The sequence below is a fragment of the Phyllobates terribilis genome, unplaced genomic scaffold (assembly GCF_046119375.1).
Source record: "Phyllobates terribilis strain yellow unplaced genomic scaffold, ASM4611937v1 Scaffold_1__5_contigs__length_1240528914, whole genome shotgun sequence".
In the NCBI taxonomy this organism is placed as follows: Eukaryota; Metazoa; Chordata; class Amphibia; order Anura; family Dendrobatidae; genus Phyllobates; species Phyllobates terribilis.
The window spans coordinates 139947828-139963345 of NW_027362761.1; the positions used below are offsets into that span (position 1 = coordinate 139947828).

At 46.8% G+C, this 15518-nt stretch overlaps 1 protein-coding gene across 3 annotated transcripts in view; it reads left to right on the plus strand.

The window, feature by feature from the left end:
- Positions 1 to 15518, plus strand: part of PSIP1 (PC4 and SRSF1 interacting protein 1) — a 121185-nt gene that overhangs the window by 86899 nt on the left and 18768 nt on the right. For all 3 annotated transcript variants that reach the window (XM_073667795.1, XM_073667804.1, XM_073667814.1), the window contains 3 exons: positions 6500 to 6549; positions 6639 to 6709; positions 8858 to 8959. In XM_073667795.1, the coding sequence (XP_073523896.1) occupies positions 6500 to 6549; positions 6639 to 6709; positions 8858 to 8959 (223 nt within the window). The remainder of the gene's footprint in view (positions 1 to 6499; positions 6550 to 6638; positions 6710 to 8857; positions 8960 to 15518) is intronic.

The window sequence follows — 15518 nt, forward strand, 5'->3', positions numbered from 1 at the left end:
GGCTGCAGTGCTAACCACTGCGCCACCGTGCCACCCTGAAACCCTTAAATCAATACATCATCTATCAAAGATTCAAAATGGAGTCTATCAAATCAGCAGTTCTCTTGACAGGACAAGAATATGTGATGGCAACCATCGACTTACAGGACGCATATTACCACGTTCCTATACATCCAACATACCGAAAATTTATAATATTTGCGGTGGTTCAAGAGGATCAGACTTTACATTTCCAATTCAACCTATTGCTGTTCGGAATATCCTCAGCACCAAGAATTTGTACCAAAATTATGTCAGAGGTAGTGGCTTCTGTCAGAAAGGAGAAAATCTGCATCATTCACTACCTCGACGACTTCTTACTAGTAGGTCCCTCGGTGGCGTCACTCCAGGAAGATCTGCAAAGGACAATCCAGATCCTGACCACCCTAGGGTGGTTGATAAATCATCAAAAATCAAACCTGGTCCCTGCTACAGAAAAAACGTTCCTGGGTTTTCTATTAGACTCCACCAGACAAACCTCCTTCCTTCCAAGGGACAAGCAGATACTTTTGAAATCCATGATAACGAATCTGAAGACCCGGACAAGGTGTCCCTAAGATTTGCCATGTCAGCCCTCTGCTCCGTGACAGCCTGTATCCAATCCGTAGCCTGGGCTCAAGCTCACACCAGGGTATTGCAGACCTATAGTCTCGCACAGTGGGACGGATCCCCAGACTCCCTAAACAGGAAGATCATGATCCCTCATGTGAAGACATCCCTGTCATGGTGGCTCAGCTCAAGAAACCTAAAAGCAGGGGTTCCATGGTCTCAGTTCTCTCTGATAACAGTCACGGTAGACTCCAGCAAGACACGATGTGGAGCCATTGTCGCCCAAACCCCCTTCCAAGGGGTCTGGACAGAAGAGACCTGCAGACAATCCTCCAACTTCCGCGAATTAAAGGCAGTGGAGGAGGCACTCAAAATATCGGCTCCAATCATTGCGGGCAAACACGTAAAAGTCTATTCAGACAACATGACTACCGTAGCTCACCTGTCCCATCAAGGGAGTACAAGGTACGAGAATCTAAAAAGTATCTCAGCAAGAATATTCTTCTGGGCAGAAAAACATCTTTGTTCCTTATCAGGTCTGCACATAAAAGGCTCAGAACATCCAGGCCGATTTTCTGAGCAGAAGGAATATCCATCCCGGGAAATGGGAACTGAACGCAGACATTTTCCACATGCTGACCAGACGATGGAGTCATCCGGAGGTGGACCTCTTTGGAAGACACCAAAACACCAAGGCAGAATAATACTTCTCCCTAGATCCAGATGATGTATGCCTGGGGATCTATGCATTCGCTCACCCGTCTAGCTTACGCCTTTCCCCCAATTCCATTTATACCCAAGACCTTACAGAAAGTAAGGACCGATGAGGTCCAGATAATCTTGATAGCCCCACTTAAGCCCAAAAGGTGCTGGTTCTGTGCACTAAGCATAGAAGGACCCCTCATTCTGCCAGCAATCAAGAACCTTCTCCATCAGGGTCCAATACTCCATCCAGATCCAGGGAACCTCCATCTAGCGGCCTGGCTTCTGAGTTCACAATCCTGAAAGTTAAAGGACTCTCAGACCGAGTAATTCATACCCTACAAAGAAGTAGGAAACAAATTACAAACTCCATATACAGCAAGATATGGAAGACCTTCCTAACATGGGATGAACCAAATATGCCAGATCTTCGGCATCCTGACATGACCCAAATCTTGGATTTCCTACAAGAGGGGCTGGAAAAAGGCCTTAGACCCAGCACCCTCAAGGTACAGATCGCAGCCTAAGTGCCTATTTCGACCAAAGCCTAGCCGAACATCGATGGGTGAAAAGGTTCATGACAGCAGCTACTCGTCTGTGTCCCAGAATAATCAACCACGTTCCCTCCTGGGATCTTAATATCGTCCTTAAAGGTCTGACACTACCACCATTTGAACCTTTGGCCTCAATAGAGCTGGATAAATTAGCCTGGAAAACAACTTTTCTAGTAGTAATTACCATGGCCAGGAGAGTGGGAGAAATCCAGGCCTTCTCCGTGAATGACCCGTATTTGAGAATTCTGGATGATAGGATTATTCTACAACTGGACCCATCTTTCTTACCAAAGGTGGTCTCAGACTTTTATAGACCACAGGAGATAATCCTGCCCTCCTTCTGTCAGAACCCAAAAAATAAAAGAGAAGAAGAATTCCATTCTTTGGATTTAAGACGGGTCGTTCTTCACTACCTCCAAACAGAGGTCTGGAGGAAGGATCAGAACCTTTTTATTCAGCCATCTGGTCAGAACAGAGGAAAGAAAGTCTCAAAAGGTACCATCACTACTTGGATCAAAAAAAGCAATTGTAGAATCATATCAGATCCAAGATCTCTCACCGCCAGAAAAGCTGAAAGCATACTCTACTAGATCCATGTCCGTCTCCTGGGCAGAGAAGGCTAACGCTTCCCTCGAGCAGATATGTAGAGCAGCTACATGGTCCTCCGTCCATACCTTCACCAAGCATTACAAACTTAATTTAATGTCCATTAAAGACTTGGTCTTTGGGCGGAAAGTGCTTCAGGCCATTGTCCCTCACTAAACATGAGTCTTTGGTACTCCTCCTTGGTGCTGTCGTGGGGGGTTATTGGAGAAAATAGAATTAGACTTACCGGTAATTCGATTTCTAATAACCCTCCACGACAGAACTGGTAATTCCCTCCCAGGCTTGGTTAGCCAAAAAATCATTTAATTTGAATAAGAATAAATATAATTTGAAGCATCCATACTTGTGTGGTCCTTTATAAAAACACTGGAGGGAGGATGGGCTAGGGGCTATTTGACCTCTTTGTGTTTCCTGTCCCTATTAGGATGGGGTGACATCCTCCTTGGTGATGTCGTGGAGGGTTATTAGAAACCGAATTACCAGTAAGTCTAATTATTTTTTTTAGCTGGACATATGGCTGGAGGGTTTTCCTAAGAAATATTGAAGCAGTTCATAGATGAGTAGTTCTGTGTCTGAGGTTTGAAGTTACCTTTCCATGGTAGCAATTTCATGTCCAGGGTTACAAAATTGTTTGGCCACAGGAAATTTTTTCTTTAATTGTGTGGCGATGAGAATTCATCCTTGTTCTAAGCTTTTGTCCTGTCTCCCCAACATACAGACTGTCCCCAGTTGGACATTTGGTACATATAATTAAGTACACTACATTTGTAACCACTGAGGACTCTCAACTGTTATGTTAAATACATTTTTTTTAATTTGTGAATTATCCATAAATAATAATAAATGGCATAAAAAACCTTAAGAAACCCCATAATTTGATAGAATTTGAGGCTTTGGTAAAATTTTGTGACTTTTGGTTTTCTCCAATAAGAAAGAACAGCAGCACACTGTAAGGGCCAATACATACAGTACAGACCAAAAGTTTGGACATGCCTTCTCATTTAAAGATTTTTCTGTATTTTCATGACTATGAAAATTGTACATTCACACTGAAGGCATCAAAACTATGAATTAACACGTGGAATTATATACTTAACAAAAAAAGTGTGAAACAACTGAAAATATGTCTTATATTCTAGGTTCTTCAAAGTAGCCACCTTTTGCTTTGATGACTGCTTTGCACACTCTTGGCATTCTCTTGATGAGCTTCAAGAGGTAGTCACCGGAAATGGTCTTCCAACAATCTTGAAGGCGTTCCCAGAGATGCTTAGCACTTGTTGGCCCTTTGGCCTTCACTCTGCGGTCCAGCTCACCCCAAACCATCTCGATTGGGTTCAGGTCTGGTGACTGTGGAGGCCAGGTCATCTGGCGTAGCACCCCATCACTCTACTTCTTGGTCAAATAGCCCTTACACAGCCTGGAGGTGTGTTTGGGGTCATTGTCCTGTTGAAAAATAAATGATGGTCCAACTAAACGCAAACCGGATGGAATAGCATGCCGCTGCAAGATGCTGTGGTAGCCATGCTGGTTCAGTATGCCTTCAATTTTGAATAAATCCCCAACAGTGTCACCAGCAAAGCACCATCACACCTCCTCCTCCATGCTTCATGGTGGGAACCAGGCATGTAGAGTCCATCCGTTCACCTTTTCTGCGTCGCACAAAGACACGGTGGTTGGAACCAAAGATCTCAAATTTGGACTCATCAGACCAAAGCACAGATTTCCACTGGTCTAATGTCCATTCCTTGTGTTCTTTAGCCCAAACAAGTCTCTTCTGCTTGTTGCCTGTCCTTAGCAGTGGTTTCCTAGCAGCTATTTTACTATGAAGGCCTGCTGCACAAAGTCTCCTCTTAACAGTTGTTGAAGAGATGTGTCTGCAGCTAGAACTCTGTGTGGCATTGACCTGGTCTCTAATCTGAGCTGCTGTTAACCTGCGATTTCTGAGGCTGGTGACTCGGATAAACTTATCCTCAGAAGCAGAGGTGACTCTTGGTCTTCCTTTCCTGGGGCGGTCCTCATGTGAGCCAGTTTCTTTGTAGCGCTTGATGGTTTTTGCAACTGCACTTGGGGACACTTTCAAAGTTTTCCCAATTTTTCGCACTGACTGACCTTCATTTCTTAAAGTAATGATGGCCACTCGTTTTTCTTTACTTAGCTGCTTTTTTCTTGCCATAATACAAATTCTAACAGTCTATTCAGTAGGACTATCAGCTGTGTATCCACCAGACTTCTGCACAACACAACTGATGGTCCCAACCCCATTTATAAGGCAAGAAATCCCACTTATTAAACCTGACAGGGCACACCTGTGAAGTGAAAACCATTTCCGGTGACTACCTCTTGAAGCTCATCAAGAGAATGCCAAGAGTGTGCAAAGCAGTCATCAAAGCAAAAGGTGGCTACTTTGAAGAACCTAGAATATAAGACATATTTTCAGTTGTTTCACACTTTTTTGTTAAGTATATAATTCCACATGTGTTAATTCATAGTTTTGATGCCTTCAGTGTGAATGTACAATTTTCATAGTCATGAAAATACAGAAAAATCTTTAAATAAGGTGTGTCCAAACTTTTGGTCTGTACTGTATGCAGACACTGAAAACATAAGAGCTAAACTGCATTATTGCAAAATAAAATGTACTTACAAAAAATTGGCCAATTATGTATGCCCATCATCCACAAAAAGGTAGCCTCCGCATGATGGGTAACTAACCTCCTAAATATGCCTCTCTTGGGCCATAAGCTTACAGTATAAAAGGACAAACATGCCTCTCTTGGGCTAGAAGCCTACAAATTTAAGTGGGCAGGTAGAAACCAACACATTAAAAGCACCCTTGGGCTGATGGGTGGAGTGCAGAGTCAAAAAAGGAGGCAGTCAAAACCTCCATAGTGTTTTTGGTGTGCTCCGCCATTTTCGCCTAGCTCCGACAAAGTGTGACGTGGCGACCACCACTCATCAAATTCGTGACGAGCTGTTGTGTTTTCTATACCACAGATTTTACTCCAGCAACAACTGGAGTTGGATTTGTGGCGATGTGCACACAAAGGGGTTTGCTTTTTCATGAATCTGGAGCCCCCGATTCAAGCACATCTCCTCATCAAGACCAGCATGGACAACGCTAGTCTTGATGAAATGAACCCTTTGTCACCATATCAACGGTGTATAATGGATCTCTCGGACGTGCATTTCTTAACTGTTGTAAAAAATAAAAAGCCTTCCTATAATCAAATAAAGATCAGTTTCTAATAGCTGGGTTTGCCAAGTTCACCTTTGAAGTTGTTAGGCCACAGCCCCACTATCAGTATTTGGTCAGTATTCGGTCAGTATTCAGTCAGTATTTTTTCTCAGGAGTGGGAGACAAAACCAGGTGAGGAACAATCAGAGAAAGGGTATAAAATAGAGACAAGTCCCCAATTCTGCATTTATCACCCACTCCTGGTTTTGGCTCCTACTCCTGAGAAAAAATACTGACCTAATACTGATAGTGGGGCTGTGGCCTTATTTTAGAGCTTTTTTCCACGGTTTCTTTCTGCTTTAACTGGCTGCTTTACATATCTGTTTTCCCACCTATTCCACATAATACCACTGTATTGTCTAGGGCATTTGGTAGTGTGTTGTATTGGCTATGTTTTATGTCACCATATTTTACTATACACAATAGCCCTGATTCATTAAGACTGCCATTTCATACTCTAGTCTTAATGGGGGGTGTGCTTGAATAAGAGGCTCACGACACTTAATAAATCCAGACATCATGCTCTAGTCAGGGAATAAAGTAACAATTCCAGTGTAAGAAACGCTGTCACTTTTGCTGAATTTGACTTGTGGGTCATAGCCATGCCCTGTCCTACACTGGCTCCTTCCCAGCTCTGCCCATTTTGGCAGAGCTGCTTCAATCTGCCTGCCATGAAAACGCCAAAAATATCTGCATTTTTGTTCAACTCCAAGCTGCGACTATTCAAATAGTTTGCCAGGTTTCTGGCTTAAACACTTTGATGTATCTGACTCAGCCAATATTTAATGTTTGTCACTGGTTTTTGTCTTGACAGCAAAGAAGAAGCAAAAAAACCTGAAGTGAAGAAGTTTGACAAGAAAAAAGGTTTCCCTTTTATTTAGTTTGTTTTTAGCTTTCTCCTTACAACAGTATAATATAGTGATTGTTTTATTAATGTTTTGAACACATTTCAGAAGTCTCCATAGATTCCAGACTTCAAAGGATACATGCTGAAATTAAGACCGCTTTAAAAATTGACCACCAGGTATGTTGTGCTTTTAGGATTGTGAGAACAGCTATTATATTTATGTAACAGAAACCTCGCCTTGTTTTGCTATACAACAATATAATGCTGTCTTTGGAATTAAAATCTCTAATATAGAAGGCAAAAAATGGGGAAAAAAATATCCTGAAAGTTTCTGATACCATTAATATTTTTTTTTTCTGCGCTCTACATCGTGGTTTTGATTCAAGAAGTTTGAAAGCGTTAAACTCTGTCCATATAACTTTCTTTATATAGCTTTTTCCCCTCTCTTTAACTCTTCTTACCCTGCATTGTGTACAATATGTATGGCATATGACAAATGGATTGAAATAAAAACATACATCTATAAAATTTGCCATAGCTGTTCTTTACAATTTCAATGATCAACTTTAGCTCGTTCCCAAGCAACACAGAAAATGAACACTGTTGTAGGTTGCCAATTCCAGCTTTGCTATGTACATTGTCGTCGAGCTTATTTTGTGGGTGTTGTCAGTGCAAGATCCGCAGGGCAGTATTACTTGGCCCTCAACTGCCAGGATTGATACTAGAGCTGATCCTGATAGTTTAACCCTCTAAAATGCAGCATTCCGTAGCGCCCGTCACTTCTAGATGAATAGAAGTCACCAATCAGCAGAGGAATTGCAGTGTATTTATTATTTGCGCGACTGACCTCATTGAAGACCAAGCCCCCTAAAATAAAAAGTGAAAATTTAAAATATTACAATGTTTACACTCCTCAACATTGAGATTGCAGCACTTAGAAGAAAATATTGTGTAATTATGGAAATCACAATATCGATAGACATGTTAATGATATGCAAATTATGAAAAAATGGAAACCTTATAAAGGGAAGCGGTATCAAGTATGAGCATCTCTACGTGATGCTCATGCTTGATACTGAATAAATCAAGATGTTCAAAACATCTTGATTTATTCAGTATCAAGCATGAGCATCACGTACAGAAATTCAAACTTAATCTAATTGATAACGTTCCAAGGAGTGTATTAACGTTAGCCTGAGGAATGTTCTGTGACGCTGAATGCACTTGGGCACGCAAATCATCAAGATCCGCTGCTGGCAGCTCTTTGCATTTGTTAATCAATGATTTTACAAGATATGCTTGTTGTGAGACATGTCTGGAGATACTGCAGGCCATGGCAGTATGGTTAGGCCATGCAAGCTGCTCACAGAAGAGTAACTCACAGCCTGATGTTGTCATGTAAAAAAACGGCTGCTCGGATGCCTTAGAGCAGGAATGTCAAACTCAAACACACAGAGGACCAAAATTAAAAACTTGGGCAAAGTCATGGGCCAACCATTATACAGTATAATGGACCCCACAAAGTCCTCCATATAGAATAATGGGCCGCACATAGTCCGCTATGCAGAATAATGGGCCCCATATAGTTCTCCATACAGTATTATGGGTACCACATAGTCCTCCATACAGAACAATGGCCCCACATAGGGGTGGTGGTTCTGGTGTCGCAGGCCAGATTTGGCTCACGTGCCAGAGTTTGACATGTATGCCTTAGAGAAATGGTGTACTACTGGTTCTACGACCAAACCAAGCTGTTAGAATACATTCAAGACTATTGGGGTCTTGCTACTTTACATTATGCCACCTGACATCATAATCCTGGGAGTACAACTGGTGTGACATTTCCTCATAAAGGCATCTTCATGGCGTTGCCTCTAGACCTTTGATTTCAAGAGTAATCTCTGTCTATCATTGCATCCAAGAAAAAGCAGGATTCATTGCTGACGAGGGTAGACCTCAATTGCCGTCTTATTTTGCACCATAATAACCTTTGAGAGCAGTGTTGTGAGGACAGCGAAGAGGCCCTTACTACAGAGATTAACATCTGTCCTTCACTAGAGATTGTGGTGTGAAGTCGCAATAATGTATGGTAGCTGGATCCCGCTAGTCTTACAAATTCTTTATAATATAAACATAAAATATATGTACATCATTGGTATTGCTGTAAACAAAACTACTCAACATATAAAATTTCCATACAGTTTAGCCCAGTGAATGCCGGGTAAAAAATGTATGGTATATGTTTTCTATGATGAACTGTTTCCTTGTGTCTCCAGATTTTGCTATTTACTCAGTGTTTACTTCATTTTTTACGTCTTTAATTAGGATGTATACAGATGTATTAATGCCTTGGATGAGTTGACCTCTCTCCAGGTCACCATGCAGCATGCTCAGAAGCATACAGGTCTGATCACTACTTTGAAAAAAGTAAGGGTTCTCTTGTATTTTCTTTTTCTTTCTTTTCTGTGTTTGAAAGAAAGCATGTGTAACAAGCATGTGCAACAAGCATGTGCACCGCTTTTCCACTGTTAGGTTTCATAGACCCTAATGTAATCTGTTTTTATTGGCTTTGTTCCTGGGTACAGTTTTTAGATTAGTCGCTGTGCACAGCAAACTAGTAGCAGAACTGATTTTGGCCTTCGTGAACGAGCCCCATTTTTCAAATTGACTTTATTTGACAATAACTGGAATTTTTTTATATATCCCAATGACTGAGATTTTTCTTCATGACACAACTAACAAACAACAAATAGTACAAGATAGCTGAAAACGTATGTGTGCATAACTATTCACCCCCCCTAAATTCAGTACTTTATAGAGTCTCCATGTGTAGCAATTACAGATGCGAGTCGCTTTAGCGAAATCTATGAGCTTTCCACATCTTGCTACTGAGATATTTGCCCATTCCTCAAGGCAAAATTGTTCCAACTCCTTCAAGTTAGATGGTTTCCTAGGGTGAACAGCAATCTTCAAGTCTGACCACAGATTCTCAATTAAATTAAAATCTGGGCTTTGACTAGGCCACGCCAAAACATTTACACGTTTCTTCTTAAACCACTCAATTGTTGCTTTAGCAGGATGCTTTGGGTCATTGTCTTGTTGGAAGATAAAGCTCTATCCCAGTCTCAAATCACTGACAGACCGAAGCAGGTTTTGTTCAAGAATATCCCTGTATTTCTCTAATAACCCCCCACAACAGCACACAGGAGGATGTAACCCCACCCTAATAGGGATATGAAATACGAAGAGGTTTAAATAGCCCCTCCCACATCCTCCCTCCAGTGTTATTTCCTATCCCTATCAGGGATGAAGAGGTCATCCCCGGTGTGCTGGGCCGGCGACAGGCACTGGGGGAAAGCTACTAGCCGGCCTCGGAGGATCGAGCGGTCTTTACCTCTCCTCCTCAAGGTGCTGCTCCCGTCTCCTCTGGATTCGGGACCCCCTCCTGCAGTCCGCGCTCTCGGGCAAAATCTGCAGGATTTTCTGACCGGAGGCCTCTCTGAGCTCTCCGGTCCATCTACTCCTCCTCTCCCCCCTGGATGCGTGGGCGATGCCGGCTCCAGGATGTGGAGCGCCGGAAGTGACGCCAGGCGGTGGATGATGTCACTTCCGGCAGTTTGCGTTCCACTGTGTAACGGGTCTGGGAGGCGGAACCTCTGGGCTACTATACAAGGGAGCGGTCCTTGTAAGGGAGCGGGTGGCGACCAGGCAGGCAGTCACAGCAGGTGACCGGGACAGTCTCTGGGTGTACGGGCAGGAGGTCACGGCAAGTGATCAGGGCAGTCTCTAGAAGAACGGGCTGGAGGTCACGGCAAGTGACCGGGGCAGTCTCTGGAAGAACGGGCTGGAGGTCACGGCAAGTGATCAGGGCAGTCTCAGGGTAAAGGGTAGGTACGACCTGTGATGGCTGAACCTCCAGGTAGGCTAGCAAGGCAGATGGAGGATGTGTGCTCCCAGGTGAGCAAGCGAGAGTCTCTGGAATAGCAGGTGGTCACAGCACGTGACGGCGGAGCCTCCAGGTAGGCAAGCAGGCAGGTAGCGGAGAAGCGCTCCCAGGTGAGCGGGCAAGAGTCTGGAATAGCTGGTGGTCACAGCACGTGACAGCGGAGCCTCCGGGCTGGCAAGCAGGCAGGTAGCGGAGAAGCGCTCCCAGGTGAGCGGGCAAGAGTCTGGAATAGCTGGTGGTCACAGCACGTGACAGCGGAGCCTCCGGGCAGGCAAGCAGGCAGGTAGCGGAGAAGCGCTCCCAGGTGAGTGGGCAAGCTGGTCCATAGACAGACTGACCGGAGTTGTAAGGCAGACCGTCGGACCTCAGGCAAGCAGGCAGGTAGCTGATGTGCGCTCCCAGGTGAGCGGGCAAGTTGGTCCTTAGACAGACTGACCGGAGTTGTAAGGCAGACCGTCGGACCTCAGGCAGGCAGGCAGGTAACAGGAAATCAGGCAGGATTAGGACAGCAAGCTGGCAGGAATCTGGCAGGTAACTGGCAAGGGACCTGAGGGCTGAAGCAGAGTAGAACGGTGCAACAACATTGCTCGGGCACCTCCATTTTGGAGGAGGTGCCTTATATATGGTAAAGTCCTCCGGCCATTGGCCGGGGACTCCTTAGGACGGCGCACGCGGCCCCTTTAAGAGGGAGGGAGGGCGCGCGTGCGCGCCCTAAGCACAGTGGCCGGGAAGGAGCGCGCGCTGCCAGCAGAGCGGGAGAGGGACGCCGGGCACGGAGCAGAGCGGTGAGGGGAACAGCGTCCCTGCCTAGCAGAGGGCAGGGACGCCGGCACTACAGTACCCCCCCCTTTAGGCCCCCCCTTTTTTAGGCCAGATAGAAATTTAGCTAGGATGAGAGGGGCATGGATGTTCTCCCGGGGCTCCCACGTTCTCTCCTCAGGACCAAACCCCTTCCAATCTACCAGAAAAAAGGTCTTTCCTCTTACCCTTTTGGTGGCAAGAATGTTCTCTACCTCAAACTCGTCCTCAGCAGAAACCGGAGCAGGAGGCGTACCTGTAGACTTGGAAAAAGAGTTAAGCACCACGGGTTTGAGGAGAGATACATGGAAGGAGTTAGGGATCCGTAAGTTGGCCGGGAGTTTCAATTTATAGGCCACCGGGTTGATCTGACTGATGACCTCCAGAGGGCCGATGAACCGAGGTCCTAACTTGTAAGAAGGTATCTTGAGTCGAACATATTTAGATGAGAGCCAGACTTTATCTCCTGGACGAAATTGTGGAGGATCCAGGCGTTTTTTGTCAGCGTGTCTTTTCATACGCTCGGATGACAGAAGGAGTGCGGACCGGGTACTCTCCCATATGGAGGAAAATTTGCTAACGAGAGACTCCGCAGCCGGGTTGTCCACAGAGGTGGAGACAGGAAAAGGAATCCGAGGATGCTGACCAAAGACTACAAAAAACGGGGATTTGGAGGAGGATTCGCTCTCGTGATTATTATAAGAGAACTCGGCCCATGGTAGGAGATCCACCCAGTCAGAATGGTGGGCATTAACGAAGTGCCGGAGGTAACTGGTCAGGTTCTGATTGATCCGCTCCACTTGACCATTGGACTGTGGGTGGTAAGCGGAAGAGAAGTCCAGGGTGAAGTCTAGTAGTTTACAAGTGGCTCTCCAGAAACGTGAGGTGAACTGTACCCCACGATCCGACACGATGTGGAGGGGCAGGCCATGAAGACGGAAGATGTGGCGGATAAAGTCTTTAGCCAGCTCGGGTGCAGACGGAAGGCCTGGCAGGGGAATAAAGTGAGCCATCTTGGAAAAGCGGTCAGCGACCACCCAAATGACCGTACAACCGGCAGAGACGGGGAGATCAGTTATAAAGTCCATTGCTATATGCTGCCAGGGGGCAGCAGGTACAGGAAGCGGAAGGAGGCGTCCGGCTGGCAGATGTCTCGGGACTTTGTTGCGGGCGCAGGACACACAGGCAGAAACAAAATCTATTATGTCCTTGTGCAGGGTAGGCCACCAATAGTGCCGGGCAATAAGCTGGAGGGTCTTTTTCTGACCGGCGTGGCCAGCTAGTTTAGACGAATGGCCCCAGTGTAGGATCTTCTCCCGATCAGGTACTGAAACAAACGTCTTACCGGGAGGGAGACGATTTAGACTCACGGGAGCCACCTGCATTACTCTGGCGGGATCGATGATATGTTTAGGTTCTTCCTCGAGATCGGACACCAGAAAGGATCGGGACAAGGCGTCTGCTTTGACGTTTTTGTCAGCCGGGCGAAAATGAAGAACAAAATCAAAGCGAGCAAAAAACAAGGACCACCGGGCTTGGCGCGGGTTAAGTCTCTGGGCATGCTGGAGGTAAGCCAAGTTCTTGTGGTCAGTGTAAATTATTACCGGATGAAGAGCCCCCTCGAGTAGGTAACGCCACTCCTCCAACGCCAGCTTGATGGCCAATAACTCTCGGTCTCCTATGGAATAGTTGCGCTCAGAAGAGGAGAAGAGTTTGGAGAAGAAGCCACAAGTTACCATTCTCCCGGAAGATGATTTTTGAGTAAGTACCGCTCCGGCTCCAGAGGAGGAGGCGTCAACTTCCAGGAAGAACTGCTTGTTGCCGTCCGGGCGATGCAGCACCGGGGCGGAAGAGAAGGCCTGTTTTAGGGAAAGAAAGGCCTCCTCTGCTTCGGGCGGCCACTCTTTGGGATTAGTACCCTTACGGGTGAGCGCGGAAATTGGGGCAGTCCGGGAAGAGAAGTGCGGGATGAAGAGGCGGTAATAGTTGGCGAAGCCCAGGAACCGTTGAATAGCCTTCAACCCCTCTGGTCGGGGCCATTTCTCGATGGCAGACAGTTTCTCAGGATCCATTTGTAGGCCGGTCTGAGAGATAATGTAGCCCAGAAACGGAAGCGAGGTCTGCTCAAAGAGGCACTTCTCATATTTAGCGTAGAGATGGTTCTGCCTGAGCCTGAGCAGGACCTGACGAACATCCCTCCGGTGAGTCTGGAGATCCGGAGAGAAGACCAAGATGTCGTCCAGGTACACCACTACGCAGGAGTAGAGAAGTCCCGGAAGATGTCATTGACCAACTCTTGAAAGACGGCAGGAGCGTTACAGAGGCCAAAGGGCATTACCAGATATTCATAGTGGCCGTCCCGGGTGTTGAATGCCGTCTTCCATTCATCCCCCTGACGGATACGAACCAGGTTGTACGCCCCACGGAGGTCCAGTTTGGTGAAGATTCTAGCCCCCCTCAGACGATCAAATAACTCCGGAATGAGCGGAAGGGGGTACTTATTCTTCACCGTGATCTGGTTAAGGCCTCTATAGTCTATACAGGGACGGAGAGAGCCGTCCTTCTTTTTGACGAAAAAGAAGCCTGCTCCCGCCGGGGAGGTAGATTTCCGGATGAATCCCCTGGCCAGATTCTCCTCAATATATTCGGACATCGACCGGGTCTCAGCAGCGGATAATGGATAAATACGCCCACGGGGAGGAGAAGTACCAGGTAACAGGTCGATAGGGCAGTCGTATGGTCTATGAGGGGGTAGTGTCTCTGCCTCCTTTTTATTAAAGACATCAGCATAAGACCAATAAGGAATCGGAAGTCCAGGTAGATTAGCTGGGGTAGGAGAAGGACGGACGGGATGAACGGGAACCAGACAGGTCTTATGGCAGCCCTGTCCCCAGCGAAGGACTTCTCCGGTCTGCCAGTCAAGAATGGGTGCATGTTTCTGGAGCCAAGGTAGGCCTAGCAAGAGGGCGTGAGAGAGTCCAGGCAGAACATGGAAGGAGATACTTTCAGAATGCAGCATTCCCACCTGCAGAGTAATGGATTCGGTGATGAGTTGGATGGGGCGTGGTAAGAGCCCCCCATCCACGGCAGCAACAGACAAGGGTACAGCCAGAGGTTTGGTGGGGATGCGGTATTTCTCTACCAGGGACTGTGAAATAAGATTCCCGGCTGCTCCAGAGTCCAGTTGGGCTAGTTCGAAATAACGGTTCTCCCCGTAGACGATTGAAACTGACAACAGCAGGGATGGAGAGGATTTATTCTTGTCTAGGTGGACCTCTCTGAGCGAACCTAGACACAGGCGTTTCCCGACCTCTCCGGGCAGGCACGGATCCGGTGCTCCTTACTGCCACAGTAGAAGCAGGTCCCCTCGGCACGGCGTAAGTCCTGACGGGTCTTGACCATCTTGGTCTGGTCGACCTGCATAGGCTCAGGAGGGTGTACCTGGTTAGAGACAGAAGGAGTGACGGGTTTCTGAAAAGTAGGAGCTAGACGTGGTAACCTCCTCTCACGGGTGACCTCTCTGGCACGCTCCTGGAACCGTAGGTCAATCCGGGTGGCAAGAGTTATTAAGTCATCGAGAGTGGTAGGAATGTCCCGACCGGCAAGTTCATCTTTAATACGGCCGGACAGACCCTCCCAGAAGACGGAAACCAGAGCGTCGTTATCCCAGGCCAGCTCCGAGGCAAGGGTACGGAACCGTATGGCATATTGGCCCACGGTGAGATTTTCCTGACAGAGGCGTAGCAACGATGATGCGGATGAGGTCTTCCGTCCGGGTTCGTCGAAGACTTTCCGGAAAGCCGTGAGAAAAGCAGGCAAGTTGGACACCAGGGGGTCTCCTCTCTCCCATAGAGGATTTAGCCAGGCCAGGGCCTCCCCGGTGAGATGGGACATGATGAATGCAATTTTGGCTCGGTCGGAGATAAACTGGTGGGACAATAGTTCAAAGTGCAGGGTGCACTGATTTATGAAGCCCCGAGCCTGGGCTGAGTCGCCTCCGAAGCGAGGAGGTGCAGAAAGCCGAGGTCCGGGGTAGGATATCATGGTGTTAGTGGACAGCGGAGCTGCCGGATTGCGAGACATGGCACTGGCGGAGGTTGTTGGTGGAGCAGTCAGAGTGTCCAGGCGAGTATTGACATTCCGCAGGTGACCCAGGATGGACTCCTGTTGGGACCTCTGACGGGACAGTTCATGACACAGGTCCGAGAGCGAGGGAGCTTGGGTGCCACCGGGTTCCATGGC